Source organism: Camelina sativa, chromosome 15 (assembly GCF_000633955.1).
Source record: "Camelina sativa cultivar DH55 chromosome 15, Cs, whole genome shotgun sequence".
In the NCBI taxonomy this organism is placed as follows: Eukaryota; Viridiplantae; Streptophyta; class Magnoliopsida; order Brassicales; family Brassicaceae; genus Camelina; species Camelina sativa.
In genome coordinates, this window is record NC_025699.1 from 1123329 (window position 1) to 1146388 (window position 23060).

Here is a 23060-nt window from a genome sequence, read left to right on the forward strand (position 1 = left end):
CGTTCGATAAATTCCTTTTTAAAATTTATTCTGTTCAATTTGCATCCATAAATTTATATATATGCTTTTCATACTATAAGAAGATAATAAAATTATTAGCTGTCAAAATAAAATAAAAATAATCATTCAATTTCGATAATTAATCATGGAGTTATCTTTTAATTTAATATTTAATTAAAAAAAACAAAAATAACAACACTACTGAATAATACCAATTTTAATTGTATTTCTGATATGAAATTATTTAAAGTAGTTTTAAGTCAGTAATACTGGCAACAACTCACCGGCTTAATTTAATTATCAAACAACCAATAAACTCCTTGGTTTTAATTACAGTTAAATGCAACCTCGATTTTGACTATTCGTATTATTATTGACCGTCGACTCTTTCATCTTATTTTTTTTTTCTCCTTTCACCGATCGACTTCCAAAACAAATTCTAGAATCAACCTATGGTATTATTGTATTACTTATATCGCATGAATAATAAATAACGGAAACTGGATAAGAATCACTTATCACATAACAAAATTGACAATACAATAATATAATGTGGACCGCAAGTTATGGAATAAAATTAGGGGCTCAATTAAATTATAAATCTAGCAAAGAACTGTTCTTAAGAAGGTTGACTTCAAAGCAAAAGGAGCCGCATAAATTTGGTGACGGCATCTGACGTAGACTATGACATCATCTACTTCCTTATTGGGTCACATGTGGCCCCAGCCCATGCCTTTTAAGTTTTAACTGTCAATAACACTCACTGTCTATCCTCGACGAGTCCTCTTCCATCATCTTATGGTTGGTTTCTTAATCAGTGTGAACTTCACATATGCTATTTTTTTCAACCAACATGTGGTATGGTGTCCGTAAGCATAGTTTCGATTTCTTTTGTCTGTATATATGATTCCTAACATGAAAAAAAAAAAGGTGAAAAATAAAACACAAAACAAACTTTTAGCTGATGATAGCAGTAATAGAGCCAGTATTCACGTCATCATGTTAATAGAGCCAGTATACATAAAAGATTCAAATTAAGTCAGTCTTTTCGTTTAATTAAGGATATTAACGAATCCAAGTCCTCGAGATGACTTCATAGTTAAAAACAATCTATATAGATTAAGCTTATATATATGTTAGAAACGAGTATTAATGAATCCAAGTCCTCAAGGTTCGGAGAAATTGCATTAAACCTTGATATTTTTAATAAGTCTTACCCCACGTAGTTAAACTATCCAATAGTATGACAATCATACTCCATTTACGATACTTCCAATGTTGGTGTTGTTTCGTGACCGTTCCCTTTGTATGTATTAGCAGAACTTTTGCTGGATCCAAGTTTAGTAGATGGGACATAACTTTTAATAATAGATAAATTAAGACTTACGATAAACGAAAGTTCTAGTATTGGCATAATTATACAATTCTTGAATGTGTCAAACCATTATCATCATATATAAGAAAACTGCTGGCATATATAGAATTTCAACCAAAATTTTGAATTAATCGTATGAGGATAAAAGAAACGTTGTGTTGTGAAAGTAACCCCTAAGATTCTCTTCAGAAAAAAAAATGAATGTGCTTAGCTGTAACTATGATCTAGATGTATTTTGGGGCTGCTATATATTATACCGTAGAATTTCTTCTAATACGTGTCTAAATGATCCCGCAATAGTGCAGGAAAGAAAAGAAACACAAATTCTAGCTTCACTAACAAGCCTTAATTGGCAGTCATTTTTACCAAGAAATCTCTTCTCACGTACACTTTTGGAAGACATAAAAAGAAAGGAAAGTACCGCTTCAAACATCGGCTAGTGATAAAACGATGGCCGACTTGTTCTAACCTCAAAGTATAATTCCACTTCAAACACGACGCCGCTTGGAATATAGTGCCAAGAAAAATACTCCATATATAGGCCGTACGTTGATGCCTATTTTATATGTGTGAATTTACCACGATGATACAGGTTTTGAAAGGCGGAATGTAAACGATGATTCACTAATTACGACAAAAGCAAAAAATCGATGATTCACCAATTAGTTGTGTGCAAGTAATTGCAAAGATGATGATCTTTCGAGGGATATACGAAAGAGAGAACTAATGGAAATTATAGTCTCCACGTGGATTTACGAGACCGCAGTCATGAACCGTCCAGAAAAATTTACATATACTAATCTTTTATAATATAAAATTTCTATGACGGTTGTGATATCAATATTAATCAACGGGGACGAGGACGAGCTAATTAAAACGGCTTGCGAAAACGATTTTGCAGATTCTTTCGTTCAATGTTTCTTTAAAATGTACTTAACATTTTTTTTAAAAAAGATATTACCTATATTCGTACTCAACATGCGTGTCCATATATAATCTCGGAAAATTCTGAAAAGCTATTAAAATAGTTCGATAAGATTTTTTTGATGAAGAGAGAATCGGAAAAAGGGAGATTGAACCATATGTAACTGTAAAATAGTTACCTCATAACCGAAATGCAAAAAAATAGAAACAAACTAATTCAGTATTTTTTGGTGTGTATATTTTTGTCGTTTAGCACTTGTTTGTAAAAGGAAAAAGAAAGTTAAGGTAGTGAATGGAGAACATGCATTTGCGGTTTTTTTCTTTTTTTTTTAGGAAACCGCACTGTGAACACCAATCACTACATTTTCTAGAATTTGCGTTTTTGTGAAAAAAAAAAAAAATTCAAAACGCGGATTTATACAGAGGATATAGTCATGGACCGCCTTTTCCACTGCAACCATCTATTAACCAGCGGTTTTCGAACAAAAGCATGTACATTAATTTAAAAAATAATTTTTTTGAAATTTTAATATTATAATAATTAGATATCTTTATGTTTAAACTATGTATATGCAAAAGAAAATTTTAAAACTTCTCTCTATACTTTTTCTCACTTCTATTTAAGTTATTATCATAACACTTTTTATTTATTTTTACATTTTTAATAATTTCAAACTATAATAGATATTAATAATTTAGTGTATGTACATATAAACATTAATAACTCCAGTCAATTTAATAATAACTAGATTTCTTTTTGAAACTTTTAAATAGTTCTTTCTATAGTGTAATATTTTTATGATTGTTAAATTTAGATATTTAAGGTTCTTAATATTTTTCTATTAACACAAAGCAGATAATAATTTACAATTATATTAAATATATATATTTTTAAATTTATTCATATAATTATTGTTACAATAATATATATATACAAAATAAAATATTTATTTATTAATACAAATCAAATTAAAATACATAAGTATACTAATAATTCATAAAACAATATGAAATCCGCACTGAAATAATTTTTCACCAATCAAACATTATATCGTATTATTTATTTTCTATAAACCGCACTTGTCCCGCAAATATTTTTCTCCCGCACGAACCGCAGTTGATCCGTACCGCATAATAAAACCGCTTTACCCGCACCATCAAATACGTTGTTACCATTCGGAGCCTAAAAGTTACGACTGTTTTCAAGTACAACTGTACGATGCACCAGTAACTTACCGAGACAACTGTACTATGCAACTCCAACTTTATAGTACTTTGTCCGATGTTTTAGTCTAACTAATAGAAATTCTAACCGAGATTATAATTATCTCAAACAAACTAGCTAGAAAATGTGTGCTTCACCTAAAAAAACAGTAAATCATTTGATTTATTTCTTTTTCAAAAGAAAAAAATGATATCTAATTTATTTAATAACTTATTTATTACTATAGTGGAACGCTATTAATCTGGACCGGTTGGAGAATCCCATTAAATAGGCCCATCTTTGCACTGAAAACCCTAACGCCTTGTTCGGTTTTTGTTCTATAAATAGGTCTTTCTCTGACACAAACTGATTCAGTTCCTAGACACAAAAAGTCAAATCTAATATGCAGGTCTATGTGCCGTACCTGATCTTCTTTGGTATAAGATATGCCTCTGCAGAAGATAAGGTGCTGCATGTAGGCTTATATATCTAGATTCCACCCGATCTACAAGCCAACTTCAAATTTTCTTTGGGATGTGATGTTGTTTTTGGTGACAGATCTATATAATATATATGTAGATCTGTGTTTTTTTTTTTTTTTCATCTATCTATATACTTGTATGTAGTATCGGATTTTCAAATTTTCTTGGAGTATGATGTTGTTTTTGGCGATAGATCTGAATGTTATATATGTAGATCTGTGTTTGTTTTTTCTTTCATCTATCTATATACTTGTTTGTAGTATCGGATCTTCAAATTTTCTTGGCGATAGATCTGTATGTTATATATGTAGATCTGTGTTTTTTTCTTTTCTTTCATCTATCTATATACATGTATGTAGTATATGATCTTCAAATTTTCTTTGGGATATGCTGTTCTTTTTGGCCATAGATCTATATGTTATATATGAAGTTATGTGTTTGTTTTTTCTTGATCTATCTATGTACTTGTATGTAGTATCGGATCTTCAATTATTTTTTGGGCTATGATTTTGATTTTGGTGATAGATCTATATGTTATATATGTAGATCTGTATTTGTTTTTTCTTTCACTATCTTCAACCTGATTTTCAGTATTTCTTCTAGTATTTGATGTTTTTTTCTTTTTAATCATGTTATTAACATGTTTTTTGGCCGGCCCGATTAGTTTCGGCCCAATAAATAATGCCCGATAAAAAGCGGCCCAAACGCTTCTAATATATTTTTTTTGTTAACCCTAATTTCGTGTTTTTTCTCACCTATCCACGATTCGTCTTCTGAAATCCTAATTTTGTTTTTTTTAATCATCATCCGTCATGATTCACCGTCTGAAATCCTTGGTTCGCTACAATGGATCTCGTGCCTTCAATCCTTCTCGCTCTCGCTTCGGATTTTCACCTCCTTCAGTGACTCAAACTTCCATCTTCAGTTCGACATTTTCCCTTACTCCTTCTCGGAAACACCAATACCCGATGTCGAACTGAAGATGGAAGTTTGAGTCACTGAAGGAGAGAGAAGCTTCCTCTTCCTCTTCACCTTTAGACCGATTCCTGCACCGTACTTGACGGAACACAGAGAGAAGCTTCTTGTCTGAACGTGAGTTCTCAATGGTGATGACATCAGTGTCCATGTCGATGATGGAGTGGATGATGTCGTTGAAGTTTGAGTAACACATGTGAGTGTGAATCTGAAAGAGAAACATAAACCCCATTAGAAGTTCGTTTCATCAGTGTTTCAGATTCTAAGTGTTGTATAGTGTTTGTTACCTGAGTGCTGTCTTGGACGCCACAGTTTGTGATTCTGAAAGAGTGAACCGCCCAGTCTAAGTAGAAAGAGTGTTCGGCTTTCCTAAGAGGCAATCCTTCTCTGAGTGCGGCTTCATCGATCTGAATTACTCCAATACCGCCTTTCTCGAGGTCTTCCACTTCGTCTTTGATGGCCAAAGCAATCTGGTAACAGGTTTCGTGCCTGGGCTGGTCGTTTCTGACAAAAGACCAGTTGAGAATTGTGACTGGACCTGTAAGCATTCCCTTCATTGGACGTTTGGTCATGCTCTGAGCTGTTGAGGACCAGAAGACTGTCATTGGCTTGTGGCGGCTCACGTTACCGTAGATAACCGGTGGCTTCACACAGCGAGATCAATAGGATTGCACCCACCCGTTTTCATGTCGTTTCTCTACAATGTTGTTAAAGCATGACTCGAGTCAAGAAACAGAACAGTAGTTAGTTTCAGGGTTTAGTAACAGGCAAGAAACTCACCTCAGGCTCTCCGTGAACAAGAACATCAATGTCAACAACTTTCTTGATCTCTTCCTTGATGGCCTTGACGTAATCCTCCTCGGAGGTTCTATTTGACGAGAGATCAAAGTGAAACTCTAGTTAGCATCACAATCAACTTACTTAATTAATCAATGTAGACAGGTTGTCATCAAGAGTCTAAATTCTTCGCCTTGTACTCAAGGCGAACTCTCCTGAGTTCCACAGTCTGTGGGAAGGATCCGATGGTTGTGGTTGGAAGGATTGGAAGGTTGAGCTTCTTCTGCTGAGCATCTAGCCATGCACTTACTTCAGTTGTACGGCGTTGGTCAGATCCCTTCAAAGCAGCAGCCTGAGATACCATAAATTACAAATCATCATTACAGAGAAAACCATCATGTGTGTAGAGCTTGAGTTTGAAAGGAAACTTACAGCCTTCTGGACAGACTCATTGGTGACTCTTGGGGAAGATCTCCTCGAAGACAAAGCATCGGCGTTGGCAGTGAAGAAACTCTGAAAGGGAGAGATTTAGAGAGCATTAGTGTCTTTCAAATTAAGGGTTTAAACATGCTTGTTAGATCTTTGCAATACCTCTTTTGTCTGACCGGCCAAAGCCTTGGCCAATGCGTCAACTGGGCAGCAAAAGCTAGCCACGACTTGATTTCGTCATGTGTGGAGAAGAGAGCAAGAGGTTGAGACCACAAGCTTGTCTGCGCCAATACACAAATAACATAACCAAACGAGTTAACAAATAAACACTTCTCACTGAGTCATCCACAAGAAGAGATGGAAATAAGGCAAGTGATTCATACCTTTACCAACAACACCCTCAAGTGACTGCAAGGTGATGAGAGAGGCAGCGAGGTCATTGGCCCAGATGTTTCTTCCGTCAACAACACCAGCAAAGAAGTACTTGCTCTGGGGCCTTGATCAAGTCAATGGTCTTGGTGCCACGAACCAAATCAAATCCAAAGGCAGTCACACCCTTCAAGGAAGTAAGGGTCTTGTATGCTTCAGCAGGGATGTCAGCGAAGTAGGTCTCCACAAGAACATTCAGACCAGAGAGAGTTGATTCGAGCTCTGCATAGGCACCGCCAAAAGCCTCGAGTTTGTGACCCTCGAGATCCATGACAAAAAGAGGCTCATCAAACTGAATCCAGGATGCACCAGCAGCCATAAGCTCAGCAATGACTTCCCTGAGCACAGATGAATCATTACAGAGATAGTTAAATATGTTAGTATTCTATTGCTATAAAACCACGGATGCCAGATGCCACTGTATGATTCATACTATCAGTTGCTATATATTCCCGGAAGACTGCTTTGTAATATCCACTTCAAATGTTTGTTTGTTCTGAGTTGTAGCATTTAGCATAGTCAATGAATATGTGTACACTCGAAGGATTGTTATCACGGATGGGTAGAGTAGTAGGATGTTACAACGCATCTCAATTACCAGAGCGGGATGGCACGGGTGGCTTTATTCATCACTGATCACACGGGGGATGAGGTAAAATCAAAAGCCATTTCAAATTCGCTATCTCGTTCAATCAATTGCTTCTTCATAACTTAGAGAACACACGTTTATGTCTCTCTGTTACCATTTGAAAGCTATGTACTTTATTCAGCGGAGCTTGATTTGCGCAGCATTGAGGACACACACCTTTGGGTTGTTGCTCATTTGATCATTCATGATCTCAATCTCATCCAAACTGAGAAAGAGCCTTTGAGAAGCGTATATCACATAAACATATCTGGAACTGAGAGCTATCCATGAATTACAAAGCGGAGAGCCTGATTGCTCCATCTTCATGAATGCAATTTATTTTAGAATGACATGTTTTAAACTTGAGTTATCCATGAATAAATTAATTACGTCGGATATGTTTATAAAAATTCCTTATTCATATTATCAAAGGTGAGTGTTGACCATAAGACAAAGCAGCATCAGATTAAAATAAACACACGTTACAGTCTAAACGCAAGTTACTTAATTGATTGTCTGATCAAATTCCAATCCACAAAGTGACCGGATACTACCCAAAGCTTGAAAAGATAACTATCGTTTCCTTGGATGAAGTTTTCCTCAGACTCATCCCTCTCACTGCCTGAGAAGTGAGAACACACACAAATAAAAGATCAGAGATATAAATGGCCGGGTCACTGGACTTGTTTTCTTTTGGATTATGTTTATATATATATACCAACCTCTTTCTGCTCGCCTTCAAGTTACGACGGTCTAACATGTCAGACCAATACTTTTCACTTTCCTCGTAGAATTCGTCTAAATCTCTCAATATCTAAACAAAACAAACAGAAGATCAAACATGTTCGTCTCTCCCCACCCCTCCTCTCAAGAATTTGTTTTNTTTTTTTTTTTTTTTTTTTTTTTTTAATTTATTATTATTACCTCGTTACGCTGCTTCTCGCGTTTCAAGTCGCCACTTATATGAGGAGCTTCAATTTTTTTGAAAAAAAAGAAACAAAAAAATCACAAACAAAGCTCTGATTTGATTTATTCGATGAAGCAAGAAAAAAAAAAAGAAAAAAACCATATCTGGATCGCTCTCTCTACATACCGATGGCATATACCACAGCTGCTGATATTCCTCGAATTAAAATCCGCGCAGCTACATTCGACGCTATAAACAAATCACAATTCACAAAATCAAATATATATATATATATATATATCGACACTCAAAAGAAGGTTTTTTTATGGATGCGAAATCAGATAACGTTACCACTATAGACACCAGACGGTGAAGAAAAGAAATTGCGAGCTTGGTGAGAACCCATGGATCTCCCTCCGCGGTAAACCTTCGCAAAGACGGATCTCAGACTCTGCATATTCTTGTTCAGAAATTAGGGTTCGCTCTCCGAATTGATTCTCCTCCTCTCTCTCGTGTCTGATTTCCTTCAAAAGGGGCAAAATTATAGAGATGGTATACATCAAATGGGCCGGCAGAATTTGATCCCCATCATGTTTGATCATGTTTGATCTTCTGTTTGATCTTGAGAGGAGGGGTGGGGAGAGACGAACCAATCTTATCTTCTCATCATGTTTGATCTTCTGTTTGTTTTGTTTAGATATTGAGAGACTTAGACGAATTCTACGAGCAAAATGAAAAGTATTGGTCTGACGCCTTAGACCATCATAAGGCGAGCAGGTTGGTATATATATATATATATATATAAACATAATCCTCAAAAGAAAACAAGTCCAGTGACTGGCCATTTATATCTCTGATCTTTTATTTGTGTGTGTTCTCAGGCAGTGAGAGGTAGGAGGAGTCTGAGGAAAACTTCATCCAAGGATACGATAGATAGTTAACTTTTCAAGCTTTGGGTAGTATCCGGTCACTGTGTGGTTTGGAATTTGATCAGACAATCAATCAATTAAGTAACTTGCGTTTAGACTGTAATGTGTGTTTATTTTAATCTGATGCTGCTTTTGGCTTACGGTCAACACTCTCACCTATGATAATTAACATATCCGACGTAATTAATTAATGGATAACTCAAGTTTAAAACATGTAATTCTAAAACAAATTGCGTTCATGAAGGTGGAGCAAGATTGCTTTGTAAATTCTTCTTCTTCCGTCGTACTTACTATTTAGCTCTCAGTTCCAGATGTGTTTATGTGATACGCTTCTCAAAGGCTCTTCTCAGTTTGGATGAGAGCAGTGATCATGGAAGATCAAATGAGCAACAACAACCCAATGGTGCTGCGCAAATCAAGCTCCCCTGAGTAAAGTAGCTTGATTTCAAATGGTAACCCCACACCTTTTTTTTGGTTTCAAAACCCCGCACCTTCAGGACACAAGAGAGACATAAATGTGTGTTCTCAAGTTATGAAGCAATTCAAAATCCTACTGATTGAACGAGATAGCGAATTTGAAATGGCTTTTGCTTTTACCTCATCTCCAGTGTGATCACTGATGAATAAAGCCACCCGTGCCATCCCGCTCTGGTAATTGTGATGCGTTGTAACATCCTACTACTCTACCCATCCCATCCGTGATAACAATCTTTCCAGTGTACACATATTCATTGACTATGCTAAATGCTACAACTCAGAACAAACAAACATTTGAAGTGGATATTACAACGCAGTATGAATCATATAGTGGCATCTGGCATCCGTGGTTTTATAGCCATAGAATACTAACATATTTAACTATGTCTGTAATGATTCATCTGTGCTCAGGGAAGTCATTGCTGAGCTTATGGCTGCTGGTGCATCCTGGATTCAGTTTGATGAGCCTCTTTTTGTCATGGATCTCGAGGGTCACAAACTCGAGGCTTTTAGCCGTGCATATGCTGAGCTCTCGAATCAACTCTCTCTGGTTTGAATGTTCTTGTGGAGACACCTACTTCGCTGACATCCCTGCTGAAGCATACAAGACCCTTACTTCCTTCCTTGAAGGGTGTGACTGCCTTTGGATTTGATTTGGTTTGTGGCACCAAGACCATTGACTTGATCAAGGCTGGTTTCCCCCAGGGCAAGTATCTCTTTGCTGGTGCTGTTGACGGAAGGAACATCTGAGCCAATGACCTCGCTGCAGTCACTTGAGGGTGTTGTTGGTAAAGGTATGAATCACTTGCCTTATTTCCATCTCTTCTTGTTTGATGACTCAGTGAGAAGTGTTTATATGTTAACTCGTTTGGTTACGTTATTTGTGTGTATTGGCGCAGACAAGCTTGTGGTCTCAAGTCTCAACCTCTTGCTCTCTTTCTCCACACTGCCGTTGACCTTATTAACGAGACTAAGCTCGATGACGAAATCAAGTCGTGGCTAGCTTTTGCTGCCCAGTTGACGCATTGTCCAAGGCTTTGGCCGGTCAGACAAATGAGGTATCGCAACAAGCATGTTTCCTCTAGTGTGAGCCCTTGATTTCAAAAACACTAATGCTCTCTAAATCTTTCTCCCTTTCAGAGTTTCTTCACTGCCAACGCTGAGGCTTTGTCTTCGAGGAGGTCTTCCCCAAGAGTCACCAATGAGTCTGTCCAGAAGGCTGTAAGTTTCTTGCTTTCAAACTCGAGCTTTACACACATGATGGGCTTCTCTGTAATGATGATTCGTAATTTCTGGTATCCCAGGCTGCTGCTTTGAAGGGATCTGACCATCGCCGTACAACAGAAGTTAGTGCAAGGCTAGATGCTCAGCAGAAGAAGGAGCTCAACCTTCCAATCCTTCCAACCACAACCATCGGATCCTTCCCACAAACTGTGGAACTCAGGAGTATTTGCCGTGAATACAAGGCGAAGAAGTGAGTCTCTTTATTACAATCTTTCTGCATTGATCATTTTAAGTAAGTTGATTGTGATGCTAACTAGAATTCCACTTTGATCTCTCTTCTACTAGAATCTCTGAGGAGGATTACGTCAAGGCCATCAAGGAAGAAATCAAGAAAGTTGTTGACATCCAAGAGGACCTTGACATTGATGTTCTTGTTCACGGAGAGCCTGAGGTGAGAGTTTCTTGCCTGTTACTAAACACTGAAACTAACTACTGTTCTGTTTCTTGACTCGAGTCATGCTTTAACAACATTGTAGAGAAAAGAAACAGAAATGCAAAATATAAATGACAAAGAAACTTCCTGAACAATAACAACCATGGATTTTGTTTTCTTTTACAGGAGCAAACAACACACACACACACAAAAACCAAACACTAACTTGTCGTCTCTTCTAAAACCATTTCTTCCTGAGCAGAACAGACTTGGCCTCGGCTACCTGAGGGAGTGAAATCAGAGAAATGTCGATTCTATAGCTTAGGTTTTTCCGTTTTTGGGTTTTGAAAGGAATTGTAAATAAATTCATATATATATATATTTATATATACCACTTCGTTATGACTTACTATTGATGTAGACCAAGCCAGATTGCATACCTGTAATATGCAAGGACAAAGAAGGTTAATAAATGTGAAATGTTGGTTATGTTTTTTTATGAAGTCATGTTAAGTTCAGAAAATGTACCTGACTACAAGTATCTATGGAACTTAAATGAGTATTTGTTGTTGTATTCCTAAAACGTATGCATCTGTCAGCAGTACCACCACCAGAAGCAAGAAGCCCATGAACATGAGGAGACCAAGCAATGGCTTTTACCGCTGCTGTGTGTTGTGTTGAATGTTGGTTCCATACAAAAAGCTGCAAACAATTTAAGACCATTTTAGCCACGTTGGGGGATTAAAAAGAAGACTCATGTAACCACAAATCAAAAAAAAAATTATTTCTAATAATCCTCATGATATAGTACCATCTAAAGATCAGGATCCCAGTAAAAGATAAAGGTCCTACAGTCCATACGATAAGGTCTAATCATGTTGTAACCGTAACTAGTTAATTTATATACTATATCTTCCAGATTCAGAAAGTTGTAAAGTAACGTACATTGTTACTTACACATATGCAGAGGCCAAAATAGTGGACAAAAACAAAAAAGAGTAAATGAGATCTAACCTGAACTTTCCCGGTACTAGTTCCAACAGCCAGATGAGTTCCACGTAACGCCCAACCAACTGAGCAAACACTATCATCTGCCCCGAGATCACATAACTTTGTTACCTGTTGAGAATTTCAAGAAACAAATTAACCATCAAAACAACTTGAAACTACTGTGATTTATTAAAAAAATTTGTAAGTGAAAAAAAGAGAGCTCACCTTGCTGCTACAAGCATTCCATAAATAAACGCAGTTCCCTAGTCCCACTGCAAGAACATTTTGAGCAGACTATGTACTCGTAATATACATAGTCTGCTCAAAGCATCTTTGCATAGGCTGCTTACAGAGACTATATTTTGAGCAGACTATGTACTCGTTTTGAGCTCTTGTATCTATCTCCCGCTGCCTGCAAAGTTGCCAATCAGTTGAAAAGATAAGGTTGGTTGGAAACAGACCCCTTGAAAAAGAGTTCCAAGCATCTTTGCATAGGCCTATAGAAACAATCATTCAGGAGTCACTTCCTAGGTCCGTTGAAGTTAACCCTTTCGATTATAGACAGAGAAAAGACGAGATGTTTCTTCGGGACAATTTAGGTCGGCCTAATGATGTGATGCCGCTTCCACGTGATGCTTTGCATCATAGGCATATCGAGGTGAATCTTCAGGGTACTTTACGCAGGCATGTTGAGGCAGACCGGCAAGATTCTTTACGCATGCATGCTGAGGCAGACCGACAGGATGCTTTACGCAGACATATGGAGGCAGACCGGCAAGATGCTTTACGCAGGCATATTGATGTGGATCCTCGAGAAACGTTATACAGGCCTTCTGATGTTGTCAGGGGAGATGTTTCTCGACAGTATAGAGAGAGGGATGATTCTCATGAATTCTTGCATAGACCTTTCGAGATGGTTCAACGTCGTGAGAATATGGGGATGGCTTTTGAGTCATTTCCACGTGATGGTTTTGGAAGGCCTACTGACACAATCCCACAAGAAACTCTTAGTCGGCCAAGTGCTGATTTTCTTGTACAGCGTTATTCAACTCTCGATACACATCCTCACAGCATAAATACGTCTGCTCCAATGACTAACGCTGCCACCAGTAAGCCACATCTATCAGAAGTGGATGTTGTGAACCAAGATGTGGTTTTTAAGATACTTTGTTCCATTGAAAATGCTGGCGGAGTTATCGGGACTGGGGGTAAAGTTATCAGGATGCTTCATAGTGAAACAGGTGCCTTCATAAATGTGGGAAATACACTTGCTGACTGCGAAGAACGTTTGATTGCAGTAACTGCACCAGAGGTTGGTCTTCTTCTTCTATTTTTTTTCATCTCCTCCCGTTTTCATAAATGGTGAAGTAATATTGTCCTATCTATTGACTATTCTTGTTTAATCATTGTTGCTTGTTCATCATGTAGAACCCTGAATGTCAAACCTCGCCAGCCCAGAAAGCTATTATCCTTGTTTTTTCAAGATTATTTGAGCTTGCCACTAAAAAAATCATAGACAATGGCCCAATGACATCTATCACTGCACGACTTGTTGTCCCAACAAGTCAGATTGGTTGTTTGCTGGGAAAAGGTGGTGTTGTTGTTTCGGAAATGCGGAAAATGACTGGGGCAACAATTCAAATTTTGAAAGTTGAGCAGAACCCAAAATGTGTTTCAGAGAATGATCAAGTTGTGCAGGTACTTAGATCTTTGAACCTTAATCTTCTTCTTATTTTCTCTCTTTTTTGAACATTTGAATGTTAAAGGACACTGTGAAATGTAATTTTCATAATATTCTTTTTAGAAGCACCATTTTCATAAACTCATTCTTTGTTGGCCAATAGATTGCAGGAGAGTTCCCTAATGTGAGAGAAGCCATTTTCCATATTACGAGCAGGCTGCGAGACAGTTTTCTCTCGAACTCAATGAAAAATTCGGTAACCAAGAGCAGTCCCACCTTAACTACAGAGAGAATCTACCATTATGTGATTGCATATTACATATTCTATATGCAGTTCCTTATATATGCCCTTGCAATACCAATTTACGAATGTTCCTTTTAAATAAATATAAGTACATATCAAACGTTGTCATTTCGACCTCATTCAACAGCATCTTAACAACAAATGAGTTTTATATTATAGTTCCTGATCATTTTTATAGTTACACATGAAAATAATCTAACAATGAACCCACCTAATCTGTGTAATGCTGATGACCCTTTACTATTCGCAAGTGAAGAAACTGTTTCAGTGTTAATAAAGCTAATGATTGAAGATAAAGTTCGTACCTTTATGTGTGTGTGTTTTGATTACATATCCATCCACAGGCTGACATCATCGTTCGTGGATATGCTGGTTGGAATTCTAGGTTTGCCTTGAAGGTCTTAGACCAAGTCTTCCCAAAGGTATACACTCTCTTCTTATTGACACTCTTTGTAGTCAATCTTAATGTATGATTCCTCATTAAGATGATCTCCAATAGTGAAAAATTTGTCTTTTCTTGACCTCTGTTTTCGTTTTTTTTATTGGTTTTTGTTGTACTGTTAGGATGCTGTGATACAACCTTCATTGGTGATAGTCTATTTCGGTGGGAATGATTCAATGGATCCTCATCCATCAGGCTTTGGTCCTCATGTTCCTTTATCTGAATTCATTGATAACATGAGAAAAATTGGAGAGCATCTTTTGGTAATGCCCTTTTAAAAGTTTTTTGAATGTTGAGTGACATGTTTCACTTGTTAGTGCCTCTCCTTTACTTGCTAACTCTTGGTATCTTCTTATTCATCTTCTTACTAGGGGCTTTCGGATAAGACCCGCGTCATTTTTCTTACTCCTCCGCCAATGAATGAGAAACAGATCCAGCTAGTTTTTGGGTACATGTCTTACTGAAGCAGTCTCTTACTATTATCTTTTGGATGTATGATCATTAGCTTTATGTAACTCATGTCTCAGGGATGTGATAAAAGGCCGGAGTAACGAGCGTTGATCTCCAGGTGGATTTCTGTAGATATGTTATCAAGAACAGCTTTTGGAAACAATGTGGAAGAAGGGAAAGAAATCTTTGCGTTGCAGGAGCGTATGATGCGTCTTTTCTATCTGGTTAGATGGAGCGTTTATATCCCCGGGTTCAGGTAAGTCTTATGGTTACATCTTCCTAGTTTAGAGAACAAGTTTGGAACAAAGAACGTTTATGCTTATATTCGAATGCTGGGTTTAGATTCTTTCCTTCGAAGACTAATAAAGAGATATGGAGGACTGAGAAACAAATCCGTGGTTCTATCCTGAAACTGATGCTTCAGGCTTTTATGTCTTCTTACACGAATCAGAATGGTCAAGAAGAGAAGCTTCAGGATTGAATGCAAAACCTTCTACTTTGCAGCTAAGGAAACAACTGGTAACCTTCTGACGTTTGTTTTAGTACTCTTAGCTATGAACCAAGAATGGCAAAGCATTGCTCGTGAAGAAGTCATACGCATCCTTGGACCAACCGGGTTTCCTACTCTAGACGTCTTACAAAACCTCGAGAGTGTACATCATTAAACCCCAACTTAAGTATGGTTTTAAAGAAAACATTGGTTCAGTAGAGGTGTAAATCACCTTTCTTTTTCTTCTATTTAAGCCGTCAGATTCACCATATAAAGGTGGTGCATTTAGTCTATATCCAGTTAGATATTCGCAAATTAACAAAAAAACATACAAGAGCTAAACACAAAGAAAGGTGCAGATTCCATAAATATTTCTCAAGAGACAAGAAACAGAAGATGCAAAATCTGAACAATAACAGCCTGTCGTGTCTTCTAAATGTTTTAAACGAAGATTACAGCCCACAAAGAAACAACATCGATTACAAGATAATGAGATTAAGCCGTACAAGGAAAAACCTTGCACATTTTTGTAGTGGCATAAAGAAACACTAGCAAAGCATGGTCAACGGTGAATGACTTCTTCAATTGTTCTTCCTTCTTTACTTGAAGACCCACAAAATCCTCAACACGGTTAAGACGATCATCAAATTCCTCCACCTTAGAGTGTAAAGCTTCAACTTCCATCGTATTGTACCATGACTCCCATGACAAAAGACCAACCCAGCTAAACCCAACACAATACAACATGACATATGAATAAAACTTTGACAATCTAACAGCAGCTTCATGTTGTCCATAGACTTTCGACCCAATTTGAGCACTAAAAACTCTGGCAATAAACCTATCATGAGAGCTAGCCAATGAGGGATATTTCCTACCCAGAGAAGGGAACGACGAACCCAAAAACACTAGCATCCTATACAAAGCCCATACTGCAAAGAATCTCTTACTCAAATCCTAATCATCAAACAGGGACACACTAACGGTCTCAGTTAGTATCTGTACGCACTTACCATTCTCGTCATTGAGAAAGACGAGAGTGGAAGTCACAGAACCATGATGAAGAGATCTGAAACTCGGAGCAAAGAGACTACGCGGAGACCGAGAATAATCTGAACAATTAAAACCATGTAACCCATCAAAATCATGGATTTCAGCTTAAAATCATGGAACCAAAAAAAAAAACTCAAATTAAAACGATTTTATACCTCCGAAGCGAGATCCAAATCGAGCAGGAGCAGACGAACCTAAAGCAAATGAACCATAGCCGGAATGAAGAGCCCGAGTACGCGAGAGTGAAGAACTTATCAGAGAACGGAAGCCGGGAGCAAAAGAACAGAAGCGAGAAATCATTGTGACACATCAATTTAGGGTTCTTTCTCAAAACAAAAATATATATATTAGTAAGAGCTAAAGATTATTGGGCCTCACTATATCGGAAAAAAATATTTTAGATATGTTGGGCCGCAATTTATCGGGCCGATCAATCAGGGGAAAAATAATAACATATTTGATATAAAGAGAAAAACATCGAATCCTAAAGAAATATTGAAAATCAGGTATAAACTTGATAATCTAAAACCAAAAACACTTTAAAATCAGATACAAACTTCATAATCTAAAATCTACTTTAAATCCAGATTTAAAGATCTACATATATAACATATAGATCTATTACCAAAAACAAAACCATAGCCCAAAGAAAATTTGAAGATCTGATAATACATACAAATATATAGATAGATGAAAGAAAAAACAAACACAGATCTACATACTATCACCAATAACAACATCATATCCCAAAGAAAATTTTAAGATCCGATACTACATACAAGTATATATAACATATAGATCTGTCACCAAAAACAACATCACATCCCAAAGAAAATTTGAAGTTGGCTTGTAGATCGGGTGGAATCTAGATATATAAGCCTACATGCAGCACCTTATCTTCTGCAGAGGCATATCTTATACCAAAGAAGATCAGGTACGGCACATAGACCTGCATATTAGATTTGACTTTTTGTGTCTAGGAACTGAATCAGTTTGTGTCAGAGAAAGACTTATTTATAGAACAAAAACCGAACAAGGCGTTAGGGTTTTCAGTGCAAAGATGGGCTTATTTAATGGGCTTCTCCAACCGGTCCAGATTAATAGCCTTCCACTAAAATAAATAAGTTATTAAATAAATTAGATATCTTTTTTTTTTTTTTGAAAAAGAAATAAATCAAATGATTTACTGTTTTTTTTAGGTGAAGCACACATTTTCTAGCTAGTTGTTTGAGATAATTATAATCTCGGTTAGAATTTCTCATCTCAGTTAGAATTTCTATTAGTTGGACTAAAACATCGGACAAAGTACAATAAAATTGGAGTTGCGTTGTACAGTTGTCTCAGTTGTCAAAGTACTATAAAGTTAGTTGTACTTGAAAACAGTATAGTTAGACTGAAAGAGCATTGTACTTGAAAATAATTACAATCTTAGCTTTTAACCTTTTTTTTTCTTTTTACACAAAAAAGTGCTAAACGACAAAAAGTTACACACCAGAAAATACTAAATTAGTTTGTTCTATTTTTTTGCATTTCGGTTATGAGGTAACTATTTTACAATTATATATGTGGTTCAATCTCTCTTTTTCCATTCTCTCTTCATCAAAGAAATCTTATCAAACTATTTTTATAGCTTTCCAGAATTTTCGGATATTATATATGGACACGCATTTTTTTTTTTTTTTTAATGTTAAGTACATCTTTAAGAAACATTGAACGAAAGAATCTGCAAAATCGTTTTTGCAAGTCGTTTTAATTAGCTCGTCCTCGTCCCCGTTGATTAATACTGATATCAGAACCATCATAGAAATTTTATATGATAAAAGATTAGTATATGTAATTTTTCTGGACGGTTCATGACTGCGGTCTCGTAACCACGTGGAGATTATATATAATTCCATTTAGGGGTTACTTTCACAACACAACGTTTCTTTTATCCTCATACGATTCACAAATTTGGTTGAATTATATGCCAGCAGTTTTCTTATATATGATGAATATGGTTTGAAACATTCAAGAATTGTATAATTATGCCAATACTAAAACTTTCGTTTCTCGTAAGTCTTAATTTATCTATTATTAAAAGTTATGTCCAATCTACTAAACCTGGATCCAGCAAAAGTTCTGCTAATACATACAAAGGGAACACGGTCACGAAACAACGTATACCAACATTGGAATTATCGTAAATATGATTGTCATCTTGGATAGTTTAACTACGTGGGGTAATACTTGTTAAAAATCAAGGTTAAATGCAATTTCTTCGAACCTTGAGGTCTTGGATTCATCTCGTTTCTAACATCCAAGCTTAATCTATATAGATTGTTTTAAACTTTTAAGTCATCTCGAGGACTCGGATTCGTTAATATCCTTAATAAAACGAAAATACTGACTTAATTTGAATCTTTCATGTATAGGTGCTAAAAAAATCAAGAATGAGACGCAAATCACGTGATGACGTGAATACTGGCTCTATTACTACCATCATCAGCTAATTCTTTGTTTTGTATATAGCAGCTCACTATATATTTGTTTTGTTTTAAAATGATTTTTTTGGCAGGGTTGGATTATGAATCAATTGGAGGACAACTACCATATCAGTTCCACAGCTGGCGCAAATAATGGGAGCTCGTTGGTAGTTATGTCAAAAGGTTGGTATTTGTCTTTACTTATTTGAAACATATGAAGCTGTTTTTTACTTAAACTTCAACTTCATGGAATGCTATAGGAACTCTTTACACCCAGCAACCATACAAAGTCAGTGACTCACTTCCTTTAAAGTGGATGGATAAGAAGTGGAAAGAAGGTTTTCATGTAACCTCCATGGCCACTGCTGGAAGTCGTTGGGGTGTAGTAATGTCAAGGAACTCAGGCTATTCTAAACAGGTTCCAATCCCTTAATTAACCTGCAGCTACGTATCTAGCTAGTAACGAACCAAATTTGATGAACCATTGCAATCTTAAATAATAATACAGTAACCTGATCCATATAATCATTCTGTATCATTTATTTGTTTTTCAATTTTTAAAAAGCAATTTACATTCAAGTGGATAATATCAAACTTTTTATCAGAGTGTGGATAATATCATTCTTTTAAGTTTAATATCAAACTTTTTATCCTAACTAGTCCTAATTTGATATATATAATTCTCCATGAATGCAACCAAGACCGAACAACACAAATCACATTTTATCATTTCCTAGTCCTAATTTGATATATATGGTTCTCCATGAATCACAACACAAATCAAATTTCACATCATTTCCTAGTCCTATATATGATTCTCGATGAATGCAACCAAGAACGAAGTAGACAACACAAATCATATTTCATTTCATAGTCACAAAACTATCACTGAGCAAAATAAGAACATATGCATGCAACAAATCAAGCTTCTCAGTCATCGAATACACCTTTCGATCAATGGATATTGATTTAAATTATTTATTGATAAATGATACAAATATGTGGTTTAACATCAATTCTCATAATTGATATTATTATTCAAACATTTTACATCAATTCAAATAATATGATACAAATTTCTATTAGTTTGCATTCATTTCAAAAATATAGATACAAAAAACTACGAATTCTCATCAATTAACTAATTGATGAAATTTTAATTTTATTTACATCAATTAAAATATGATACAAATTAACATCGCGTCACTCCACTCTTCTCTCGTAGTGTCTCTTCACTCTTCTCTCGTCGCGTCTCTCCACTCTGCTCTGCTCCAACCATATCTCTTCACAATGGCTCGAGACTGAGTACATCTGTCGTCTTTCTCAACGATGAAGATGGTACTTGTGTGAACGTGGTCTACATTGTTTCTTTTTCTGACAATCGGAGCAGCAGTCTTTTTGAGAAGAAGAATGGTCTAGTTTTACTCCCTGAATCCAGTGAAATTGACCTCTCCGACTTGGATTTAATTAGTTGATGAATTTTTAATTTTATTTACATCAATTAAAATATGATACAAAATTAACATAGCTTTAAAAATGATACATTTATATTTGTTTGCATCACATCAAATTAAAAATTTGATACAAAGATATTAATTCACATCAGTTATTTAATTGGTGTATATACCATTTTTATTCACATCACTTACAAAATAATACAAAATTAACATTAATTAATTAAATGTTATATTTTTATTAATATATTCTATTTTTTCTTAATGAATATGAATAATTTACAAACTATTTTCCTTGTAAGAAATTAGACGAGAACCGGTATATACTAAGGGGGTGTTATTGGAGAGGTAATTTATAAATCCATATGTAATTGTAAATTCTAGAAATCAAAATACATGGATTTTGAAATAACATGTTTTATCCTTGGATTTGAATCCTTCTATTTTACACTTTCAAATCCATTCAAATCCATTTAAAACATAATGTGGATTTTGAAATCCAAAAACAAATCATTGAATGAATAACATGGGATTTTAACAAGTAATTGTAAATCATGAAACCAATAACACATCATTTTGATAAGTATTTTTAAATCAATGATTGAATAAGACATGATTTTTATCTGGATTTCCAAATCCATTAAAATCATAGAACCAATAACCCCCTCTAATTTTATTTACATCAATTTTATTTGCATCAATTAAAATATGATACAAAATTAACATCGCTCTAAAATTGGTACATTTATATTTGTTTGCATCACATCAAAAAATTGATACAAAGATATTAATTCACATCAATTATTGATAAATGATATAAAATATATGGTTTAACATCAATTCTTATAATTGATATTATTATTCAAACATTTGACATCAATTCAAATAAGATGATACAAATTTCTACTAGTTTGCATCATTTCAAAAATAATGATACAAAAAAACTATGAATTCTCATCAATTAATTAATTGATGAATTTTTAATTTTATTTACATCAATTTAAATATGATACAAAATTAACATCAATTAAAAATGATACATTTATACATTTATATTGTTTGCATCACATCAAAAATTGATACAAAGATATTAATTCACATCAGTTATTTAATTGATGTATATACTAACTTTATTCACATCACTTACAAAATGATACAATATTAACATTAATTAATTAAATGTTATATTTTTATTAATATATTCTATTTTTTCTTAATGAATATGAATAATTTACAAACTATTTAATTTTAAATTAAAAAATAAAGTCAGATTGTCAACGACTAAAACCAATTTTGTGAATTAGTTTTTAAAAATAATATTAAAAATTCATGTCATAAAAAAATTCTGAAATTTAAAATCTCACAAGCATTTAAAATCTCACAAGTATTTACACAAATAAAGAGTTGAATATTCTATCATTTTGACTAGTGTTGAATCCATAACATGTAATTGGTTTGAAGATTCAATGATTTATCTTTAGATTTTACTGAAACCAAAGCTATACGTTGTTAGGCTTCTGGAGAAGATCATCCCTGAAACCTAGAGCGAGAGTGAGAGAGGTTGATACAGTATACTCCATGTTTTTATATCCAAAATATGTGGTTTAACATCAATTCTTATAATTGATATTATTATTCAAACATTTGACATCGATTCAAATAAGATAATACAAATTTCTATTAGTTTGCATCATTTCAAAAAATATTGATATAAAAATCTATGAATTCTCATCAATTAATCAATTGTTGAATTGTTATTTTTATTTACATCAATTAAAATATGATACAAAATTAACATCGCTCTAAAAAAGATACATTTATTTTGCATGACATCAAAAAATTGATACAAAGATATTAATTCACATCAATTATTGATAAATGATACAAAATACGTGGTTTAACATCAATTCTTATAATTGATATTATTATTCAAACATTTGACATTGATTCAAATAAGATGATACAAATTTCTGTTAGTTTGCATCATTCCAAAATATTGATACAAAAAACTAAGAATTCTCATCAATTAATTAATTGATGAATTTTTAATTTTATTTACATCAATTAATATATGATAGAAAATTAACATAGCTTTAAAAATTATACATTATATTTGTTTGCATCACATCAAATTAAAAATTTGATACAAGATATTAATTCACATCAGTTATTTAATTGGTGTATATACTAACTTTATTCACATCACTTACAAAATAATACAAAATTAACATTAATTAATTAAATGTTATATTTTTTATTAATATATTATAATTTTTCTTAATGAATATGAATAATTTAAAACTATTTAATTCTAATTAGAAAAAGAAAAGGGGCATTCTCAAAAATGCCCCTTTTTCCATATCTCTTTTTAAAAATACCCCTTCATGTTGACCATTTTTAAAACTACCCCTCTTTACATACAAAATGACCAAATTACCCTTTTTTGAGTGACAGCAAGAATGTACAGTCATCAAAATCGAAAATATTTTCCCGCCAAAAAAATTTCCCGCCAAAATTTTTTTCCCGCCAAAATCGAAA

General features: G+C 34.7%; 5 protein-coding genes and 4 long non-coding RNA genes across 10 annotated transcripts in view; 3 read left to right on the forward strand and 6 right to left on the reverse strand.

Moving 5' to 3' along the window:
• Window positions 420–2059, reverse strand: LOC104744495. Its single transcript, XR_760650.1, has 3 exons — window positions 1797–2059; window positions 1218–1328; window positions 420–910 (listed from the first exon to the last, which is right to left on the reverse strand). It is a non-coding gene; the product is annotated as an uncharacterized LOC104744495 (long non-coding RNA).
• Window positions 4086–6763, reverse strand: LOC109125090 (5-methyltetrahydropteroyltriglutamate--homocysteine methyltransferase 2-like). Of its 2 annotated transcripts, XM_019237413.1 has the most exons (4): window positions 6170–6763; window positions 5248–6089; window positions 4985–5168; window positions 4086–4879 (listed from the first exon to the last, which is right to left on the reverse strand). In XM_019237413.1, the coding sequence occupies exons 2-4, from the start codon at window positions 5563–5565 to the stop codon at window positions 4827–4829; spliced, it is 555 nt and encodes a 184-aa protein (XP_019092958.1). In that variant the 5' UTR covers window positions 5566–6089; window positions 6170–6763; the 3' UTR covers window positions 4086–4826. The 2 variants fall into 2 exon arrangements, with proteins under 2 accessions (XP_019092958.1, XP_019092957.1); XM_019237412.1 differs by having other exon boundaries at window positions 4086–5168.
• Window positions 5607–6914, reverse strand: LOC104747986 (5-methyltetrahydropteroyltriglutamate--homocysteine methyltransferase 2-like). The gene is made up of 6 exons (XM_019236600.1): window positions 6651–6914; window positions 6343–6447; window positions 6170–6250; window positions 5938–6089; window positions 5741–5828; window positions 5607–5657 (listed from the first exon to the last, which is right to left on the reverse strand). The coding sequence occupies exons 1-6, from the start codon at window positions 6912–6914 to the stop codon at window positions 5607–5609; spliced, it is 741 nt and encodes a 246-aa protein (XP_019092145.1).
• On the reverse strand, window positions 7624–8898 carry LOC104744497. Its single transcript, XM_010465559.2, has 5 exons — window positions 8482–8898; window positions 8317–8379; window positions 8148–8194; window positions 7946–8037; window positions 7624–7845 (listed from the first exon to the last, which is right to left on the reverse strand). The coding sequence occupies exons 1-5, from the start codon at window positions 8585–8587 to the stop codon at window positions 7839–7841; spliced, it is 315 nt and encodes a 104-aa protein (XP_010463861.1). The 5' UTR covers window positions 8588–8898; the 3' UTR covers window positions 7624–7838.
• LOC104744496 lies at window positions 8815–11289 on the forward strand. The gene is made up of 7 exons (XR_002035644.1): window positions 8815–8907; window positions 9012–9086; window positions 9365–10330; window positions 10436–10594; window positions 10677–10757; window positions 10841–11010; window positions 11106–11289. It is a non-coding gene; the product is annotated as an uncharacterized LOC104744496 (long non-coding RNA).
• LOC104747987 (KH domain-containing protein HEN4-like) lies at window positions 12196–14246 on the forward strand. The gene is made up of 4 exons (XM_019236601.1): window positions 12196–12220; window positions 12573–13495; window positions 13612–13881; window positions 14028–14246. The coding sequence occupies exons 1-4, from the start codon at window positions 12196–12198 to the stop codon at window positions 14244–14246; spliced, it is 1437 nt and encodes a 478-aa protein (XP_019092146.1).
• Window positions 14493–15303, forward strand: LOC109129196. Its single transcript, XR_002035394.1, has 3 exons — window positions 14493–14590; window positions 14733–15058; window positions 15138–15303. It is a non-coding gene; the product is annotated as an uncharacterized LOC109129196 (long non-coding RNA).
• Window positions 15893–17570, reverse strand: LOC104744498. The gene is made up of 2 exons (XR_760652.2): window positions 16759–17570; window positions 15893–16662 (listed from the first exon to the last, which is right to left on the reverse strand). It is a non-coding gene; the product is annotated as an uncharacterized LOC104744498 (long non-coding RNA).
• The window catches only part of LOC104744499 (casein kinase 1-like protein HD16), a 12823-nt gene continuing 11783 nt past the window's right edge, over window positions 22021–23060 (reverse strand). The window contains exon 19 of the mRNA XM_019237282.1: window positions 22021–22102. The gene's annotated coding sequence lies outside the window, so the exon portion shown is untranslated. The remainder of the gene's footprint in view (window positions 22103–23060) is intronic.